The sequence below is a fragment of the Protopterus annectens genome, chromosome 3.part0, assembly GCF_019279795.1.
Source record: "Protopterus annectens isolate FY-2018-M chromosome 3.part0, PAN1.0, whole genome shotgun sequence".
NCBI classification, from domain to species: domain Eukaryota; kingdom Metazoa; phylum Chordata; order Ceratodontiformes; family Protopteridae; genus Protopterus; species Protopterus annectens.
Window position 1 is genome coordinate 1,559,977,815 of NC_056731.1, and position 21,898 is coordinate 1,559,999,712.

Here is a 21,898-nt window from a genome sequence, read left to right on the forward strand (position 1 = left end):
ACTGGTATGTCACTGTGACTGTGGTGCAATTTTTGGGGGGTATGCACTTTCACACCGTTGTCAGTTTTCCACTAGTGTTACACCCCTGTAGTGCCTGTTATATTTGCTAATGCATGTGTACATCCCCAGAGCTGGACTTGGGTAGTGTTATGACAGTCTGATTGTACTTTGGATATTGCTTGGTAGCTCAGTGTAGTTTCCCTACTCTTGTGTTATGTTCACATATTTGTAGGCTGTCCTGGTGTCTGGCCGATATCTTTGGTCTGGTCCCCATAACTGTTGTGTATTCCTGACACATCAGTGGGATGTTGTGGGGATTGAGGTCACTCACTAATGAAAAGCAATTGAGTCCTGGAATTGTGATATTTCAGTCGATATATCTTAGGACATACATTTTTACTACATCAACTTTCTCAGCTTATCTACTGACATATTTTGGATATGTCCCTATTTTCATGCCTATGTCCCCCCACTTTGTCAGGCTTGGTCTGGATTCATTGCACTAAGGGCTTCTGAGCATACCTCTCCACCGCCAGGATTTTCACAGAATGTCTGTATGTTTGGCCCATACTTTTGTTCAGTTCCACAATTTATTTGTATTTGTCTGGTAAATCACGGTGATGATCCAAGGATTTATGTCTGTAAAAAATGACATAACATTTCAGTTTCCATCCTCATATTCTTCAGTAATTGTCTGCTAAAAAGCACCCTGTTGCTCTAGCAAATATCTTCATTTGTAACAGCAATATTTGAAATATTTCCCTATATGTGGCCCATCCTCCCCTTTTACAGCTTTTGTACAGGTTTTTTGCACTAACAGGTTGAGAGGGATGGCTCTGAGGTATAACTGCACTGCATGTTATATACATACATATATATATTATTTCCTTCATTTATGTTTTTATATATGTATATCTATAGTATGCTTCTATGTTTTCATATATATGTTTCATCAAAAAAAAAAAAAAATATATATATATATATATATATATATATATATATATATATATGCGTGTGTGTGTGTGTGTGTGTGTGTGTGTGTGTGTGTGTGTGTGTGTGTGTGTGTGTGTGTCTATATACAACACATGACTGGTTCCACAAAGCTTTCTCCTTAATGTTGTATGCCTCTATTGGATGATATGTTTGAAAAAGCAACATCATTTCCTACAGCTCAGTTGGTGTAGTGGTACATTCCTCTGACTACAGTGCCCAGTATCTTGGGTTTGACATTTGCGACTGTTGTGTTTTTTCATTAATGTTAAATGACCAGAATCCATGATATGTTTGTTAAAGTACAATGGTTTTTCACATCTTAGGTGGTGTAGTGATATATTGCTGTGATTGTAGAGGACAGCGTCCCAGGCTCAAGACTTGGCTGGGCTGACTATTTTGTTGCTGGGCAGAACAAGGTCTGATGTATACAGAGTGATGAAGGCACGTTTAAGCATATTATACTTATAAATTTTTATTATAAAATAATATTTATATACACATTATAATTTTATGTTTACCTTCCATGAATCCCCCTATGTGTTTTCATTAAATTATATAACTTGTGTGACTATACTGTATGGGCACTTGTGTTTATATGGGGGTTTCACATCTTTTCTACACAGACATCTCACTTTTGGAACTGCTACACTATCCTGGTTGATAAAAAAACATTGCTACATAATTTAAATTTACTAAAATAATTTTAACACTTTCACATAGGAGAATAAGGTGCCTGTTTTGGCATCCAAAGTGGGAACACCTGCATATAAAGCCACAACTCTAACTACTATACTACCTCAGCTTGGAAATTTCAACTCTCTATTTGCATTTAGTTCCTATGGGATATTTAAGCTATGCTAAGTGGACAGCCATAATGTGCATGCCCACTTAGCTACACCTAAGCATTCCTTAGGCTACTGGAAAAAAAGTTATATATTATTATGATATTATTTGGTTATATGAGTGTGTATTGTGGTGTTCTAACAACTACTTTGAACTGCAATCGTGAAATACTGGCATTGATTTGGCTTTCAGGCTTCTATCCTTCAGGGACTCCTGCTAATACATATCCTGTTATCTATCAACTTTCTAAGTGTGTGGGGCAATTTTTCAGGCGTGTCCCTAATGTAGTTTTATTCCCGCCATCATTTGTGCCTTTGTTAACATGAACTGCTATGAGGGAATGTTTCCATACATTTGCTTTCAGACTTCTACCCTTACATGATTCATGCTGCTGCCTGACCTGTTCTCTGTCAACTTTCTATGTTTGTGGGGCTGTGCTTTTTCACTTCTGGGGGATTTATCCCCGTTATGTGTGCATTTGCACACATTTCCTGTTTTAGCAGGTTGCAAAAGTGTCATACAACACTTTAGCAATGCAGGGGGTGTGTCACAGAACTTGTAACACACCCCCTGCATTGCTTTCTTATTGATTGCTGTTTTTATTTCAGTGTCCTCGGACACTGAAATACTGGCATAATATTTGAGCAAAGCTCTAATATTATGCCAGTTCAGCTTAGAAAGTTCTGTACAGCACTTTCTGAGTGCAGGGGGTGTGCTTAGTGTCTGTGCACTACTCAGACATGCCCCCTGCAATCGTTCACAGTTCATATCCATTAAACAGCAGCATGCCTTCATGCATATGCAAGGTGTGCTGCTGTTCTAAACGGACATGAACCACTCCGTGCAAAAATAGTCTTATTCTTGCACGGAGCTTCATGAATCCTGGGGTATGTGTAGAATAATGCTCAGAAGGAGCAGTGAAATTGCAGGGAAAGCAAGACTTGTAATCTATATACTGTTAAATGTAATAATAATTGTGAGAAATAAATTATATATATATATTTATGGGTCTACCTGACATGGTCGTCAGTTCATATGATCGACACTCATTTGTTCGACAGTTCATTTGGTCGACAAGCAGATTTGCCCCCTTCCCCAATGTTGTGCGACCCTGGAGTTGATATATATAGTTCCTAAAATGCTTGTCGATCAAATGAACTGTCGACCAAATGAACTGTCGACCATATGAACTGTCGACCATGTCAGGTAGACCCATATATATATATATATATATATAAAAATATATAAAATACATGAAAAGCAAAAATCTATGTAATGGTTTGTTTGCTTTTTTAGAACTTTATGTGTATCCATTCACTAGGTAATATCTGAAGTTAATAAAGGTGTTTAACAAATAAGTAGTTTAGGGCTGATAACAAATAGGAAGAAAGCAGAAAGATGGTAAGAACATGGAATTTCATTTTGTTCAGTTCAGGTGTTAAACATTACCTGCTTGCAGTGAGTACATCTGTGGTGTAAAGCACTGTACCATCAGGAATGAGCGCAGACTACCCATCCATACACACACACACACACACACACACACACACACACACACACACACACACACACACACACACACACACACACACACACACACACACACACACATATCCATCAATCCATCCATCCAAACATACATATACATTAATTCAAACTCATATTTTCAAAACTGCTTCCTGGCAACAGTGTCCAGGTCATATTTTGGTTCTCCAAGCATTACCAGGCAAGCTGAGAGATTTAGACCACCCAATATATCTTTGGTCTGCTTTGAGATCTCTTCCTAGTGAGCTCTGTATGGTACACCTCCGGTGGAAGATCCAAGCCTCCTCATTTGCCTTCTGACATCCCAGGGGATCAGTGGCTGTACTCTCTGCTTCTTCTGGATTGCTGAGATCCTTACTCTGTCATAGAGGTTGAGCCCAGCTACCCTGCATGAGAACCTCATTTCTGTTCTTTGTATCAGTGATCTCTTCTTTTTAGTCACTACCAAAAGTTCACAGCCATCTGTGAAAAAGTGGGCATAGAGCAAAATGCATGCTTTGTCCTAGCAAATTTTACTTTACATTATGTAACTTTAAAGACTGGGCTGAAAACACAGAACGAGGATGTAATGTTTGTTTTATTTTGTCTTGAATGCAAACCTTATTTTAGTTTTGTGACACTGTAAATAAACTGTACATTGTTTAATGTATACTGCAGTACATAAAATATCTTACACTAACACAGTATGACTTATGTAAGAGAGTCTCATTACTACTTCAGCTGTTTTGCTAGCTCAAAGTATACTCCCAATTAATAATCCTTACTTTTGTATAAAAACTCTTTAGTAATTAATCATCCAGTACAACAAAGATCACCCACTGCGTATATTTGTAGCAATGTCCCCTAGTCCCCTGTAATCCAACCCCCACAGTCTATTTCCTAGGTCATAGTTCATAAGAGGTTACTAGGTATTTTAATTTTCTTTTTCATTTGTTTACTGGTATAGTACACAGATTACAACTGACTGTTTGCAGGTATTGCCCAGGTATAATAATTCACAAAGAAGAGAAAAGTGAAACAGAGAAGTAGTAAGCTAGGGTCTGTATCACTTCAGTGAGCCATCACTTCAATGAATGGCATTTCATCGAAAATGCTGTTCATCAAATTACCCTCATGTGAGGGGCTGTGACTCCACACCCCTCTGCTAATTATATATACCAACTTCACGATCACACTACAGTGGGAAAGGGCAAATTTCCTGATCCTCACTGTACCATGATCTCAGTATGAACAGTTCGACAAATGGCATGTTAATGCAAGCTGTATCACCTCCTCAGTTTGACAGCTGAATCCTAGCTGTATACATCATTGTCTTTTCCCACCAGGCTGTTTCATTTCACATCATTTCCTAATTCCAATTCTTTCATTTTCAATTTTGTTTCTTTTATACTACCTTTTGTACCTCCCCTTACCACGTCCCCCTTCCTCCACTTACCTGGATTCTACTTCCATCCCTTATTGTTTTTCTCACTTCCATTCCATAACTTATTTATTTTTATTTATTTTATTTATTTTAATTTAATTTTTTTTATTTTACATTTGTTCACCGGGATAGTCCGACTGGATACATGTCCATTTCAGCGGAGGCCCGGGGAGAAAAGCTCCACATAGACAAACTTACATAGATTACACAGAAGTTAGCAAACAATTATAAAAACAAAGTGATTATATACAGTGGCTTAGTTGTGTTACCTAGTAGGGACTCACAATTCTCATGGACAGACACAATTAAAAGTAAGAGACATCAGATTGGAAGCAGAGCTTGGTGACATAATTACAAGTTATGATTGTTACAGAATATGCTTTCAGTTTATAACTTAATCAGGGTTGGTACATGGGCATATCCAATTCACTTTGAGATACTGTTTGAGGTTTTTTTTTTTAAGAGACTTTTGGAGGATTGTAGGGTTATATAGTTTGGCAATGAATTCCAGGTTTTGCCAATGACGTTGGCAAACAGGGATTCACCAGCAGAGTTATTTAGCTTTGTGGGTTTGGACCAGTAGTTTATCGGCTGACCGTAGGGATCTCAGGTTGCTATATGGCTTAATAATATTTTTAAGTGAGGGGGTATCCTCAGGGTGGTACAAAATTTTGTGAGCTATTTAGAGTTGATTGAATTGATTAAGCTGGGCAGTTCTAGCCACTCTAGTTGTTTAAGGTTCTGGCAATAGTGGTTTCTATAGATGGAGCCAGTGGCGAATCTGGCAATATGATTGTAGCTATGGGACAGCTTATCTAGTTCGGATTTGTTGAGGGTTGAGAGTACAGGCGAGGCATATAAAAGAGCAGAGAGTAGGCATGATCGGGCAATTGCAGTCCTAGCCAGTAGGGTTAAAATGTCTTGTTTCTATACAGTGATCCAAGCTGCTTAATGATGGCCTGTATAGTTTTGTTGACCTGTAGGTCAAATTTGAGATTATTTTCTATGATAACCCCTAGCAGTTTGGTGTGATGATCTGGGGAAATAGTGGTACCATTGTTAGATGTGACAGAGAATGAAAGTGTGGTAGAGCTACTAGTGGGGGAGAAGAGTAGAAGTTTAGTTTTATTGGAGTTCAGATGTAGGCGTTGGTTGGTAAGTCAATTCTCAATAGTGTTAAATGTATTTTTGGTTAAGGTTTGCAGTTTGGATAGGGAGGTGGCTGAGCAGATCAGAGTGGAATCATCTGCATATTGAAAGCAGGTAGCTTTAGGGATAGCAGTGTGAAGGTCGTTGATAAAAATAGAGAAAAGTAGTGGACCTAGTATGGACCCTTGAGGGACACCATGTGTGAAAGGTAGCTGGCTGGAGAGTTTGCCCTGCCATAGTACCGCCTGTTGTCTACCAGTCAGGTAGGACTGGAACCACTGGATAGCAGGCTTGTTGAGGGAAATAGATTTTAGTGAAAGAATGAGAAGTTCATGGTTGTCAAAGGCTTTTGATAGGTCAAGAAAGAGGGCGGAGGTTAGCCTGTTGTCATTCCTGTTTTGGTTTATGGCAGTAGTAAAGGAAAGGAGGGCTGAGGTGGTGCTGTGGTATGGCCTGAAACCATGCTGGGAGTTGGATAGTAAGTTATTCTGTGTAAGGTATTGCATTTGTTGCTTGTGTGATCACTTGTATGGCATGGTCTGATAATACTGTATTCTAATATCCATCCCACCCTCCATCCTGATTATGTCATCTTTTAACCACCTATCCAGTCTGCTCACATGTCTGGTTACTGATCTGCTGAAGGTTAACTGCTTCTTTCCTCCACACCTTTGCCTCCAAATATCAATCACTCCCAACCTGATGATAGATTATTTTAATCAATATGTTATTGTTTGTATTGAATGCTACTCTCCCAAACTTCCTATCAAGCTCTAGGTTTTGAATAACATTAATGTCCCACAAATGAACCTAGTCCCCACATTTTTTATCATCTCAGTCATTTCAACTCATGTTTCCAGGGACTCAGTACAAACTACATAGTATCTGCAGTAGGATAAATTAATTTATTCACAGTTCCCCTTCTTACTATCTACTGTATCTCCACTTCTCTCTCCATGGACTTGCCTTTCTACTGACATACTTTACTAAACCTCATATCTCTTTTTCTTCCACCATTTATCCTATTCTTTCCTACCCAACTGTAACCATTCTTCATCAATTTTTTCATTTAGAATTGGTGCGGACTGGGGAAATCAGACTGTTTAATTAAAACAAAGCATTGCGAAAGCCTGAGATGGGTGTTGACATGATATGATTTCTGCCCAGTGCTCTGAATGTCAAAGTGAAGAAATTCAATGAAGTGCAGGTAAACAGCAGGAGTAACTATGACTCTCTTAAGGTAGCCAAATGCCTCGTCATCTAATTAGTGATGCATATGAATGAATGATGGAGATTCCCACTGTCCCTACCTACTATTTAGTGAAACCACAGCCAAGGGAATGAGCTTAGCAGAATCAGTGGGGACAGAAGATCCTGTTAAGCTTGACTCTAGTCTGGCATTGTGAAGAGACTTGAGAGGTGTAGAATAAGTGGGAGGCCTCGGTCCACAGTGAAATGTCACTACTCATCATTTTTTCACTTACCCAGTGAGGCAGGGGCTGAGCCCCACCGAGGTTCTCACTTCTGGATCCAAGCTCCTGGGCATCCAGTTGCAACCTGGTCTGGGGACAGTGTCAGGTGGGGAGTTTGACTGGGGCGATACACCTGTTAAAGAGTAATGCAGGTGCCCTAAGCTGAGCTCAGGGAGGACAGAAACCACCTGTGGAGCAGAAGGACAAAAGCTCACTTGATCTTGATTTTCAGTATGAACACAGACCATGAAAGCGGGGTTTCACGATCCTTCTGGCTTTTTGGGTTTTAAGCAGGAGGTGTCAGAAAAGTTACCACAGGGACAACTGGCTTGTGGCGGCCAAGCATTCATAGCAACATTGCTTTTTTCCAGGTCCTGTTGTTGATCCAAGGAGACACTGGAGGTATGACATACGGCAGTAGCACAGTTTATTTTCAGTAGTAGTTAAAAGAAAAACAACTTCATTGGCACCTGGTTTTGAAGACCCATGCAAAATACACAGTACCTTTGGTTGCTTTTATTCAAGATTCGTACTACAAGCAGCCCCTCCAGGAGACAGGCTGTCTTAAAATCAAAAGTCCAAGGCTGCAAATGTTTCTCAGCTCTACCTTTGAGCTCTACAAATAGATACTTCTATAAGGTAAAAACTTCACAGGTTAGCCCAAGCAAGGTTTGCATTCTATGCCTCTGGAATTGTCCTTCAGATGATCCTCTCAGTGAGGAACTAACTTTCTGGTTTGCTACTTTCAGGCAGTCTCCTTATATACAATGTTAATTGGCAATTAAGACCTTCTTATATAGCTAACTGCCGTGAGAGTATAAACCAGTCCATAGTTCAATACACATTTCCAGTTATGCCTTTAAAGGTACAAGTATATTTTCTTTAACCAGCATGCTGTATGGCATACATATTAAAGAATTTCTTCCTGAAAACTTATTTAGAGATAACTTTCTGTCTATTAATGGCATTATTTAATCCTTTCATATTCCATGTTGATATACATCCAGCATCCCCTTCAAACCAACTGATTGTCCTACTGGAGCTAGGCATTAATGGCCTCCCTCACCCCAGGGATGCTAGGTCACTCTTTCACAGAGCCAGATCGAGGTAAAATGGGGTTCTAAAAAACTCGAACAAAAACAAACTAGTAAAAATAAAACAAACCGTGAACCAGCAGTTGACAGTCGACAAAAGTATATTTATTGTTTAAAGCGCTTTTCGTCAGCTCTGTAGGCTGACTTCTTCAGAAACACAGCAACTGACAGTGTGAACCATATAAAAAGGTTGGTCAATCAACCTACAGCTAACAATTAGCAACTTAACTCAAATTTAAAGCAACAACACCCATGACAGTTGACAAATGGGTAAAACCTATGTTCATAATCCTGTTTGCACTTATTTTTAAAATCGTTTATTTCTCAAAACTTGCATTTTATCTGTCTTTGGCCTAGCACTCTTGTGTGGGGTAATTTACTGCACTGTTATAACTTGTTGATACTTGTGAACCTCTGCTATCTCTGAAAAAACAAAAAATCAAAAAAAATCTTGCTTTTTTCCCACTTTTCTGAGATTTAAAAAAGTTCAGTTACAGGCTTGCTGTTCTTGAACTGTTTGCAAGTTTCTGTGAGGCCATTTTTTGCTTGGGCTAAAGGGAAGTCTCTGTTGATCAGTGGCAGTGAAAAACATTGAGCAGCCTGCCTGCCCCTGTGGAAGTGGTTACTGACTTGAAACTGTAGTTTTATTGGCCATTTTGGGTCAATTCCAAAACTCATTCATCTTCCTCTCTTAAAACCTGGTTGCCTCGTGGTTTTGGCATCTTTTCAGGCTTGTTGGCTGTTGGTGAAGCACCAACCAAGAGGAGAAAACGCTGAGAGAAGAAAGGAGCCACTTTTGAGATTTTAAGTATTTTTCCTCTGTTTATTTGCTAAGTTTTTCTGCATAGCCACCTATTTTGAGCATTTTCTGGCTTGTTAAACTTGATTTCTGCATTAGTAACTGTATTTAGAGCACAACCTAGAGCTGTTCATAATCCTGTTTGCACTTATTTTTAAAATCGTTTTTCTCAAAACTTGCATTTTATCTGTCTTTGGCATAGCACTCTTGTGTGGGGTAATTTACTGCACTGTTATAACTTGTTGATACTTGTGAACCTCTGCTATCCCTGATAAAACAAAAAACCAAAAAAAAATCTTGCTTTTTTCCCACTTTTCTGAGATTTAATATAGTTCAGTTACAGGCTTGCTGTTCTTGAACTGTTTGCAAGTTTCTGTGAGGCCATTTTTTGCTTGGGCTAAAGGGAAGTCTCTCTGTTGATCAGTGGCAGTGAAAAACATTGAGCAGCCTGCCTGCCCCTGTGGAAGTGGTTACTGACTTGAAACTGTAGTTTTATTGGCCATTTTGGGTCAATTCCAAAACTCATTCATCTTCCTCTCTTAAAACCTGGTTGCCTCGTGGTTTTGGCATCTTTTCAGGCTTGTTGGCTGTTGGTGAAGCACCAACCAAGAGGAGAAAACGCTGAGAGAAGAAAGGAGCCACTTTTGAGATTTTAAGTATTTTTCCTCTGTTTATTTGCTAAGTTTTTCTGCATAGCCACCTATTTTGAGCATTTTCTGGCTTGTTAAACTTGATTTCTGCATTAGTAACTGTATTTAGAGCACAACCTAGAGCTGTTTACTGAATTTCCTGTTTGCACTTATTTTTAAAATCGTTTTTTTCTCAAAACTTGCATTTTATCTGTCTTTGGCCTAGCACTCTTGTGTGGGGTCATTTACTGCACTGTTATAACTTGTTGATACTTGTGAACCTCTGCTATCTCTGAAAAAACAAAAAAAAAACCCAAAAAAATCTTGCTTTTTTCCCACTTTTCTGAGATTTAAAGAAGTTCAGTTACAGGCTTGCTGTTCTTGAACTGTTTGTAAGTTTCTGTGAGGCCATTTTTTGCTTGGGCTAAAGGGAAGTCTCTCTGTTGATCAGTGGCAGTGAAAAACATTGAGCAGCCTGCCTGCCCCTGTAGGAGTGGTTACTGACTTGAAACTGTAGTTTTATTGGCCATTTTGGGTCAATTCCAAAACTCCTTCATCTTCCTCTCTTAAAACCTGGTTGCCTCATGGTTTTGGCATCTTTTCAGGCTTGTTGGCTGTTGGTGAAGCACCAACCAAGAGGAGAAAACGCTGAGAGAAGAAAGGAGCCACTTTTGAGATTTTAAGTATTTTTCCTCTGTTTATTTGCTAAGTTTTTCTGCATAGCCACCTATTTTGAGCATTTTCTGGCTTGTTAAACTTGATTTCTGCATTAGTAACTGTATTTAGAGCACAACCTAGAGCTGTTTACTGAATTTCCTGTTTGCACTTATTTTTAAAATAGTTTTTTCTCAAAACTTGCATTTTATCTGTCTTTGGCCTAGCACTCTTGTGTGGGGTCATTTACTGCACTGTTATAACTTGTTGATACTTGTGAACCTCTGCTATCTCTGAAAAAAAAAACAAAAAAATCTTGCTTTTTTCCCACTTTTCTGAGATTTAAAAAAGTTCAGTTACAGGCTTGCTGTTCTTGAACTGTTTGTAAGTTTCTGTGAGGCCATTTTTTGCTTGGGCTAAAGGGAAGTCTCTCTGTTGATCAGTGGCAGTGAAAAACATTGAGCAACCTGCCTGCCCCTGTGGGAGTGGTTACTGACTTGAAACTGTAGTTTTATTGGCCATTTTGGGTCAATTCCAAAACTCCTTCATCTTCCTCTCTTAAAACCTGGTTGCCTCATGGTTTTGGCATCTTTTCAGGCTTGTTGGCTGTTGGTGAAGCACCAACCAAGAGGAGAAAACGCTGAGAGAAGAAAGGAGCCACTTTTGAGATTTTAAGTATTTTTCCTCTGTTTATTTGCTAAGTTTTTCTGCATATCCGCCTATTTTGAGCATTTCCTGGCTTGTTAAACTTGATTTCTGCATTAGTAACTGTATTTAGAGCACAACCTAGAGCTGTTTACTGAATTTCCTGTTTGCACTTATTTTTAAAATCATTTTTTTCTCAAAACTTGCATTTTATCTGTCTTTGGCCTAGCACTCTTGTGTGGGGTCATTTACTGCACTGTTATAACTTGTTGATACTTGTGAACCTCTGCTATCTCTGAAAAACAAAAAAACAAAAAAAATCTTGTTTTTTTCCCACTTTTCTGAGATTTAAAAAAGTTCAGTTACAGGCTTGCTGTTCTTGAACCATTTGTAAGTTTCTGTGAGGCCATTTTTTGCTTGGGCTAAATGGAAGTCTCTCTGTTGATCAGTGGCAGTGAAAAACATTGAGTAACCTGCCTGCCCCTGTGGGAGTGGTTACTGACTTGAAACTGTAGTTTTATTGGCCATTTTGGGTCAATTCCAAAACTCCTTCATCTTCCTCTCTTAAAACCCTCTTTTGCGTGGTTTTGCGCGGTTTTGTGCATAGCGCAACAGTGGGCAGCGCCGCCTAATTGGGTTTAAACTATTCCTGGCTCCACAAAGTCTGCTCTTCACTTTTTCCCTTAGAACTGTTCTATCTCTCAATTTAAACACCATATTCTCATTCTAAGGCCCTTCACTGGTCCAATTAAGTAATCCTACAAGTTAGCACTATTAAACCATAAGCACTACTTACTCTTATACTCTCTACGATCATCCTGTCCTCTATTGGTCTGTCTTAAATTCAGTTTCCCTATATTACTCTAGCATGTCCAAAGGTCAGTCAATGGTTTCCTCTCCAGTCCAGCTGGTGAATCTGGGAATTTTGAGGCAATGTTACAACTGTCTCATGTACACGGACAACCCTCTCCTCCTCCAAACAGGTTCAAATATATGTGAGAGATGCAACTATTTAGCCAAACTGGAGGCTGAGCTCTCTCATCTCAAAACTGGTGTAACCAGTCAGGAGGAGAAGCTAACCTCACACAACACAATTCCAGTATCACATAGTCCCACCACATCAGCGAACCAAACACATAAATACACAAAAACATACTCGGAGGCTCTAAATAAAAATCTACCTAAGCAACAGAGACCTCCAAAGCAGACATCCAAGCAAACGCTACCTCAAAACAAAGCACACACAACACATATCCCACAAAGTCAGTGTGCCAAGCAGCCACAGCCCTTAAGGCTGAATAACACACCTGATACTCTTGTAATAGGTGACTCTATTGTCAGACATACTGACGTCCCGCTCATCAGGCTGAATAAAGAGAAGGTCACGGTGAGCTGCCTGTCAGGTGCTAGGATCCGCCACATAACGCAAGCACTCAGGTCACTCCAAAGCAAATACAAATATGACTCAGTCATTGTACATGCTGGTGTGAATGACCTGAGACGTACCTCCCTGAACTACATGAAAAGAGACATAGAGGAGCTCTCTGATCATGTAGTCCAGGCTGGTATGACCCTGACCTTGAGCAGCATCTTACCCTCACCTAGAATGATGCCACAGTACAAAGACAAAATGATCGATTTTAACAATTGGCTAAAATTTTGGTGTCATTCAAAGGGGATCCAGTGTCAGCCTGGGATGACATGCTCGACAAGCCACGTTGCTTCGCTAGGGATGGCTTGCACCTGTCACCACTGGGCTTTCGGATATTGGCAAAGGCTCTTGCCACCGCCATAGTGCCTTTTTTAGGCAAGGCTCAAAAGTCAAACCCACCCCTATAGACAGCACAAGGAACAAGAAACTAAGGGTAATGCTGCTAAACGCCAGAAGTCTTAACCTCAAGATGCATGCACTCAAAGCTCTCCTCAGTATGGAGAACATCGATATCTGTGCAGTGACAGAAACCTGGTTTAAGGCTCAAGATAGCACCCCAGCACTACCAGGCTATACCTCATATCATGCTTTTCGGCCCCAAAATCCGGGCCGAACCACAAAAGGAGGGGGAGTTTCCATATTTATCAAGGATATCCACACCTCCAGGTTAGTGGCATTGCACAAAGTATCGGAGACCATCCATGTGCAACTAACAGTGGGCAAGACTGCTTTTCAGTTTATAGCATCCTACAGACCACCCTCTCAAAGTCAGGAATCCCACTCGGCTTTCCTGAAAACATTGGAGAACATGAAGATCTCTCTGAACACCATTATATTGGATGACTTCAACTACCCAAACATTGACTGGGAGCACTACTCAAACCCCAGCACCTTAGCCCAAAGGTTCCTGGAAATTATAAACTCAAATGCTATGGAACAACTAGTCACCACTCCCACAAGAGGGGACAACATACTAGACCTGATCATTACCAACATGGGGACTCTATGCTCCACACCAGAAGTATATCCCTCATTGGTAAGATCAGACCATAAATTAATTTCACTGGATGTCCACATTCTGACCCCACCCCCAGCCCAGAAAACCACAGTGAAAAACTTCTCAAAAGCGAACTTCTCACTTCTCAAAACCGAAGTGGAATCCTTCAAGGCCCCAGGGCCAGTGGAAACTACGGCCCAAACTGCAGAATCCTATATAAACGCATTCTACGGACATCTCCAGGAATGCATGGATCATGCTATCCCAAACAAAACCAAGACCCAATCATCCAAAGGCAGGCGTCCAGTCTGGTGGACCCCTCCCATAAATAAACTGTACAACAGAAGGAGGAAGCTACTACATGATAGAGCAAAATCCCTAATAGGGAAGGCATCCCTGATCAGTACTAGCAAATAATTACGATCCCTCATAAAATCCTTCAAGGCCAGCTTCGAGAGAAAAATTTATTTTATTTTTATTTTATTTTACATTTGTTGACCGGGCTAGTCTAGCTGGAAGAATTTCCATTTTCAGTAGAGGCCCGGGGAGAAAAGCTCCACAAAGTGAGATACATTCTAAGAAGAAGTAAAAAAGTTTACACACACAAATTGTTATATAAAATGTACTAACAGTACTAATAATAATGAACGTCTAAGAGTTAGTAATAGAGTTAGCAAGTAAAAACATATAAAAATAAAAATAAAAATAAAAGATAACACTCTTATGTGTAAAATACTAGTACAGGAGTTAGTTACTATGACTACTCCATACAGTTCAATTCTCAATTAACAAGTAGTGACAAAAGAATTGATTGGATTTATATGGAAAGGCGCAAGGGTAAGGGGAAATAATGAGGATGGGAATAGAAGGTTTTGTTGGGTAGTAATAGAGATAGACTAATCAGGTTTATGACAGGAGCAAAGCCAGTGATTTTGGAAATGCCTTTTAATGTTTTGTTTGAAGAGGGGCAATGAAGTTATCTTTGTTAAGCTAGTGGGTAACAAATTCCATTTTGACCCAATAGCATTGGTAAATAGAGAGTCACCAGCATTATTATTAGACTTTGTTGAACTTGTCAGAAGTTTGCTGGATGAGCGGAGAGAGTTGAGATTTTTATATGGGGTTATGAGTTGAGAGAGTATGGGGGTGTTATTAGGTTGGTATAGTATTTTATGGGCAATGCAGAGTTGATGGATTAAAAGATAGTTTTGAAACTCAGGCCAGCCTAGAAGTTGTAAGTTGAGGCAGTGATGAGTTCTATAGGGATTACCAGTAGCAAAGCGGGCAATGTTATTATAGCAGGTTGTCAGTTTGCTAAGGCTGGTTTTTTTGAGGTTAGTGAAGATAGGCGCAGCATATAGAAGAGTTGATATAAGATGAGAGTGAGCAATCCTTGTTCTGGTAGGTGGTGTAAGAAAAGGTCTGATTCGCAATTGCACAGGACACCAAAGACAATCATAAGGCTTTTTTCAGTTATGTTAGAAACCTGGGATGCAACTCCCAGACTTGTTCTGAGTTGATTCTAAACGACAAAAAATACACTGAACCCACAGACATTGCCAATATCCTGGCAGACAGGTTCAGTGCAAACTCCCCCCCCCTCCCCCCCAAAAGAGCAAGTATCTATCCCGGCAGAGGACTGCCTCCCAAACATCTCTGATGCTCAGGTGAAGGCTGCCCTCTCCAAAGCAAAAAACACTGCTTCCATGGGACCAGATGGTGTCCCAGGTTGTGTCCTACATGAACTCCAAGAGGAACTAATCCCTCAAATAAAACAGCTATACATTCTCAGCCTCACTACAGGATATGTGCCCACAGAATGGCGTACAGCAACAGTGGTCCCACTCCACAAAGGTGGAGCCTCTACGGACCCTGGAAACTATCGCCCCATAAGCCTGACTAGCTTAGTCTGCAAGGCTATAGAGAGGATCATCATGGAGCTCATAAACAAAGACATTGGGCACCTACAGACACTAGATCCTACCCAGTTCGGCTTTGTCAAGGGCAGATCCTGCCTTTTGAACCTGGTTGACTTCTTCGAAACAGTCACCAAAGCCATAGATGAAGGGAAGGTAGTCCACGCAGCCTATCTGGACCTTGCAAAGGCATTTGACACAATACCCCACTCGGGCATCATAGATAAGCTATCCAGCTTAAATATAAACCCCTATGTCACAAGATGGGTCGTAAACTGGCTCAAAGACAGAACCCACAGAGTGAGAGTTGCTGGAGCCATGTCAGACTCGAAACCGGTCACAAGTGACGTCCCACAGGGTTCTGTCCTGGGACCACTCTTGTTCATACTTTTCCGAGGTACAGGCAAACGTGGGAGGACTATGGCTCACCAAGTTTGCAGACGACTGCAAACTGGGCGCCATAATCAACTCTCCAGCTGACACAAACATCCTTCAGAAAGGTCTCACAGAGACAGATAACTGGTGCCAGCGCCATGGTTTAAAGCTAAATGCCAAAAAATGTATAGTCATACCCTTTGGCAAAAACAATGTGCCCACAAATTACCACATAGGCGGAAACCCATTAAGTACAGAGAAAGTTATTAGGGACCTGGGGACCCAAGTTGATAGCAATCTCTCCTTTGAAAACCACATTGCCAAAGTGGTTAGAAAGACCTTCTACATAGCCCACCTCATCACGAAGGGTTTCACATCTAGATCAAGAGAGGTAATCGTGCCCCTTTATTCATCCCTCATCAGGCCCATCATAGAATACAATGCCCTTTTGGGATGTACCTTACCCGACACCTGCAGCAATTAGAAAGACCCCAAAAGTATCTCACCAAGAGGATCAAGGGTCTCAAACAGATGCCATATACTGCTCGGTTAAAAAAACTCCAGCTCTACTCAGTTGCATACCGCCTACTTTGAGGCGATCTATGCCTGACATACAAAGCTATGTCAAATCTAGAATTAATGGACATGCTCCACCTCAGTAAATCTAAATCCCTTAGAGCCACACGCTCGAGGGACTTGAACCTCAGCACAGAAATAAATAGAACTTGCTGGAGGGACAGGTTCATAACCCAGAGGCTCCCTTCGCTCTGGAATAGAATTCCAGTTCATGTGAGGCAGAGCACCTCACTGAATCTCTTCAAGAAGAATCTCGATAGGTGGATGGGGGATCGTAGGTTTGTCCCTGGGATTACTCCCGTGTCACTATTAGACAGAGGTACAGTAAACTAAACCTTAAAAAGGGCACAGTTTACTGAAATCAAGGGGTGGCGTAAGCCATACAGAATCGGGCTAGGCTTATAATTGCCCCAGGGCAGATAGCCTAGTATGAACCTATGAACCTATGAACCTATAATAAAAACGATAGAAGCAGAAGGAAACAGAAAACATATACACTTACTAGTTTAAAACATATATACTTTTGTTAAAAAAAAAAAAAAAAATGGGGTTCTAGGCAGGGTAATAGATTGAGGCCCTCCCTGAGCAGCCGCACATGCAGCGCCCTATACCCCCACAACATTCCCTCCCCAGCCATTCCACTGTTCCATTACTTAGCTATTTCTCACCAGTTACCATAAACAGTATTCAAACCTTTCAGTGTCCATACTGTTTTCTTATTTACTTCTACAATGATTACAGATATTGAAATAAAATAGCACTAACACTAATAGCCATTTGCTAAACAAACAATACAGACTCACAATGAAAACAGACAGCATGAGTAATAAATTTCTCTGCCCTTGAAACTCAAATTCATTGAAACAGCATTAAAACCCACAGTCAAAGAAAATGCATCTGGCCAGTGCAGGATTAAGTCTATCTTCGGGCCATTTTCAAACCATAGGCTCCTTGAAATTTTGAGCCATGTATACATGCATGCGTTCTTTGATTCACCTTTCTGATTGCTAATTATTAAAATTATTGTTTAAGCCTCCTGGCCAGAGTGCCCCCCCCCCCAGTCCACAGGGCTATAAGTGACTGCCTATGTCACCTACTGCTAGATCTGTCTTTGCTCTCTCAGTAAGACCTCAGTTATAGAGCAACCCAAGGCTTTGTCAAACCCAGAGCTGTTGGACATGCTACACTTGAGACACAAGCTCCAGGGATCTAAACCTTGTCATCACAATGACAAAACATGCTGGAGGGATAGGTTCCTGACCCAGAGACTCCCCAGACTCTGGAATAGACGGTCCATACATGTCAAGCAGAGCACCCCTTTGATCCTCTTCAAAAGGAACCTTGATGATTGGATGGGAGAGAGGAAATTCACCCCAGCGATCACGTCAGTCACCCAGCTAGACAGGGGTCCAGGGAAGTAAATACTGTGGGAAGAAATAGCCAGAGAATTGTTATGGCTAGGCTTGTATAGGCCTTAGGGCTGATAGCCTAGTACCAACCTATGAACCTATGAACCTATGAACGTTCTAAGTTTGTAAGAGTAATATTTAAAAGTTGCCCAATTTTTGGGCCTTTGTCCTCCCTTGGACCTTTGTTCCCCCCATTATTTATGTATTTGTCCAGATTTCTTGTTCTAAGAGGTTGAAAGGTATGGTGGGTGTGTGGGGAGTGCCGAGGCAGGGGGGCTTTCACCCCACAAAAAATAGTGTTTTTCATTTTTAGTTTTGGTTTTCAATCTTTTCTGTGTTCATAATTATTGGATCAATGCTTTTTGAATGATCTTTTGGACATTTCCTATTAGTTGAGACATTCACTGAGCCATATACAATATTAAGAAGACAAACACTTAATAGTGGTAACCTCCCAGACTGAAGTAGTGCTGTACAAAATAAGTCTGGTGAAAATTTGTTTTACCCATCCAGCCATCAACAGTAGCCTTAAGTACAGACAAATAGTAATTTGACCTGTAGTGGCAACTTATTCCATGGGTTAGGAATATGCTGTGTTAGGAATCTCTCTCTCCTGTGAGTCTTGCTTATGTTTTGGAGAAGATTTAGGTCCCAAGTGCAGGTGTTTCTACACGTGCTGGTTTTAGGGAAAAAATAAGTAATAAAACAGGATTCGGTCTTTCATGGCCTAAAATGCTAGGCACAGGTCACCTCAGAACTGACAGAATGTTACTGAGTATAAGGTAAGTCATGCTAATATTTCAGAACAGTTATAGGATTTAAGACCTTTAATTTTCTTAGTCAAACGTTTGGTGTCTTTCCATTTGAGGGATATGCTTGGATTTGTACTTCCCAAATGTGGCATTGTATTTGATGATGGGTGTGATAAAGGAAGATTACAGTGATAGGTTGATTTCCTTGGCTCTTGAGGATATTCCTTTGGTAATTACCTGAGCCAGACAGAAGGATTTTCTGACTATAGTGGAAACATAATGATTGAATAAGAGAGAGAGAGAGAGAGAGAGTTGTCCACATAATTACCCAGGTCTGCTATGAGCATTTCTGTCTGAAAAAGAGTATTGCTTATAACATATGAGATGGTGCAGCTTTTTTTCCAAACACTACTATGCTGCATCTTTTTGCATATATCTTCGGAATGTTTTCAGTACATCAGGTACTGTGCATATTATATGCCCTTGTTGAATCTGTTTAGTATCAGTGGATAATGGTACCTAGTTTGCAGTCATTATCAAACTTGGTCAATCACAGTTGTGGGATTTTGGCTTGGATGTCTGTCAAATTATGACAAACAGGAGGGGGAATAGCATGGATCCCTGTGGCACTCCACTTATTACAATTTCAGATTCAGAGAGTATATAGAGAGTGTACCAGCTACTTTCACAACTAAGAATTTGTTAGATAGCCAATTTGCAATCCAGTGGACCACAGCGATATGCCAACATACAAGACCTTTGGGGCATGAACCCACAACTTCATCACTTGTAATCTCAAAGGCACTGACTTTGCAAGCTGAGCTACATCCTCCCTAGAGAGATCCAGCTGTTGTATGCTCAAATTGAAGATCTGTTCACCACATATTTATTTATTTATTTATTTATTTATTTATTCATTATTTATTTTATAGTAAAGGAATGATACATTTTCTAACCTGGACTTGATAGCTGTCTAAGATTTGTATCTACCAGTTTCACTGTTTATTAAATTTATAAATCCATTATTTTTGCAATGTTATACCCCGGTCATAGTTCGTAAGGATACCTCTTCCAGAGGCCAAACACCTTTTTTGTCAAAAATGTGAATACTGAGTCTCAGTCAAGCGTTGTAATACAGCCCAATATGTTGACTAAAAGTTAACATTCACTTCAACTACAACACATACCATGCACATAAAACACATATTTACTGCAACACAACATACATTTGCTGATAATGTCTAAATAAAGAAAAGCTTGTGAAACCTTTGGACTGTCACTGTTCCATGTAATAGCACTGACATTGATAACGATATCACTTCCCAGAGGTTTTGAAGAATCAAAATGCCCTATTTTCTGGTTTTCAAATGTCTCATCTTCAGCAACAAACAAAGATAGGATATCATAAACAGCAGGAGGGTCACCGTTTGCATTAAAGAAAAATTCATCATCTGCCTGGTTTTTAAAATGGACATTTCTTACATAATGCAGAATCTGAAACAGAAAGAAATCACACTTTAGGTTTAAGCATATTATCTGTAAACATGTTTTGGCAGTTCTAGATACATTTTGAATTTTAATATGAAAAAGCAGTATGCTTTGAATATTTCTTCCTTCTCCTTTAGTTTTTTTCTTTCCTTCTTTCCCCTCACCATGACCTTTTTTTTTTAATTCAGCATTTTTATTTATGTTTTTTTTTTATTTTACAACTCCTATCTTATTGTCACGGTTTCAGATTCTAGTTAAAGTTGTGTTATATCAAGCAATTCAGTACTGAGTGAGAAAAACAGAGGCGTATAAAAGGAAAAATATTCAGTTACATCCGTTATTCATTAGTTAGAGTTAAGATCTAACAGGATTGGCCTTAGGTCAACTGGTGCCCTAGGCAAAAGAGCTCCATGGCACCCCCCACACCACCCGGTACCCCCATCTTGGTCTACCTGCACCAGATAAATACTAGAAAAGCGCCCCTGCTAGAGTGGTGCCCTAGGCAGCCGCCTAGTTGGCCTATGGCTAAGGCCGGCTATGAGATCTAAACAAGTCAACCAGAGTGGGTTGTTACATTGGCTGCATATCCTACAGTACTGTCTGGGACAAACAGAATACAGTGCATCACAGATTAACTGAAAAGTATCTGCAATATTTGTTGTGAAGAGATGTATATCAAAATGCTAACTTTTATGAGCTGCCTTGTTTAACATATATGTGGAAGACAAAGGTTGCAACCTCAGTTTAGATTTAGCAAAGTGTAAATGACTGAAGAATAAGCAAGTGGACTACAGGAATGAAGAAAAATAATCAAAAAAGTAAATTCTGCAAGTTTGTATGATTGTAAAAGAAAAGGTTTACATGTTAATATGTATAAAAATAATATTAGGAACTGACCTGGACTGAGAATGCTGCTAGAAAAGTAATATGAAATATAGCCATGAAATAGTGGAATCAATAATAAATAGAAATGTATAGGAAATTAAAGGTGTTTTAACAACAGAAAGTAATTTAGGTTTCTTTTAACAAATGGGGAAAATACTAGATGAGAGAAGGAAAATTCAATGCATTTTGAATTTTCTAAACACAAAAAATAAGATCTATATATATATATATATTTACAGCACTGTGCATCTACACTTAAGGCACTAAACATAAGTGAAATCAGAAGCTGTACTCTTGTTAACTTTTTGGTTATCATTATGGAAATGAGATGGCTAGAAGATATAAAGAGTGCAGAGAGCATTTGCAAAGCATAAAACAGAAAATAAAGTTAAAAGCTTTGTAAGAACCAATAGGAAGCCCAGATATATTTTCTATGCACTAGAGATTTTAAAGACCTCAGTGTAGAAGACTTTACAGGATGCTTATTTAAAGGATCATGTGGATTTACAGTGCAGGAGGGACAAGAAGGACTATAATAAAGAAAATGAGATTAAAAACTTAATATGAATTATCACATCTCACCAAGTCAAGACTCTAAACATCACTGCTAGAATGTATAAAACTAAACAAATGCACACACAGACACACACACACACACACACACACACACACACACACACACACACACACATACAGACACACACACACACACACACACACACACACACACACACACACGCACACATGTACACACACACGCACATGCACACATACAACACACACACGCACACACACACACACACACACACACACACACACACA

At 39.8% G+C, this 21,898-nt stretch overlaps 1 protein-coding gene across 1 annotated transcript in view; it reads right to left on the reverse strand.

The window, feature by feature from the left end:
* The window catches only part of LOC122797119 (vomeronasal type-2 receptor 26-like), a 171,525-nt gene extending 151,771 nt beyond the window's left edge, over nucleotides 1-19,754 (reverse strand). The window contains exon 1 of the mRNA XM_044065915.1: nucleotides 19,746-19,754. Within this exon, the coding sequence (XP_043921850.1) occupies nucleotides 19,746-19,754 (9 nt within the window). The remainder of the gene's footprint in view (nucleotides 1-19,745) is intronic.
* Between the last annotated feature and the right edge of the window lie 2,144 nt (nucleotides 19,755-21,898).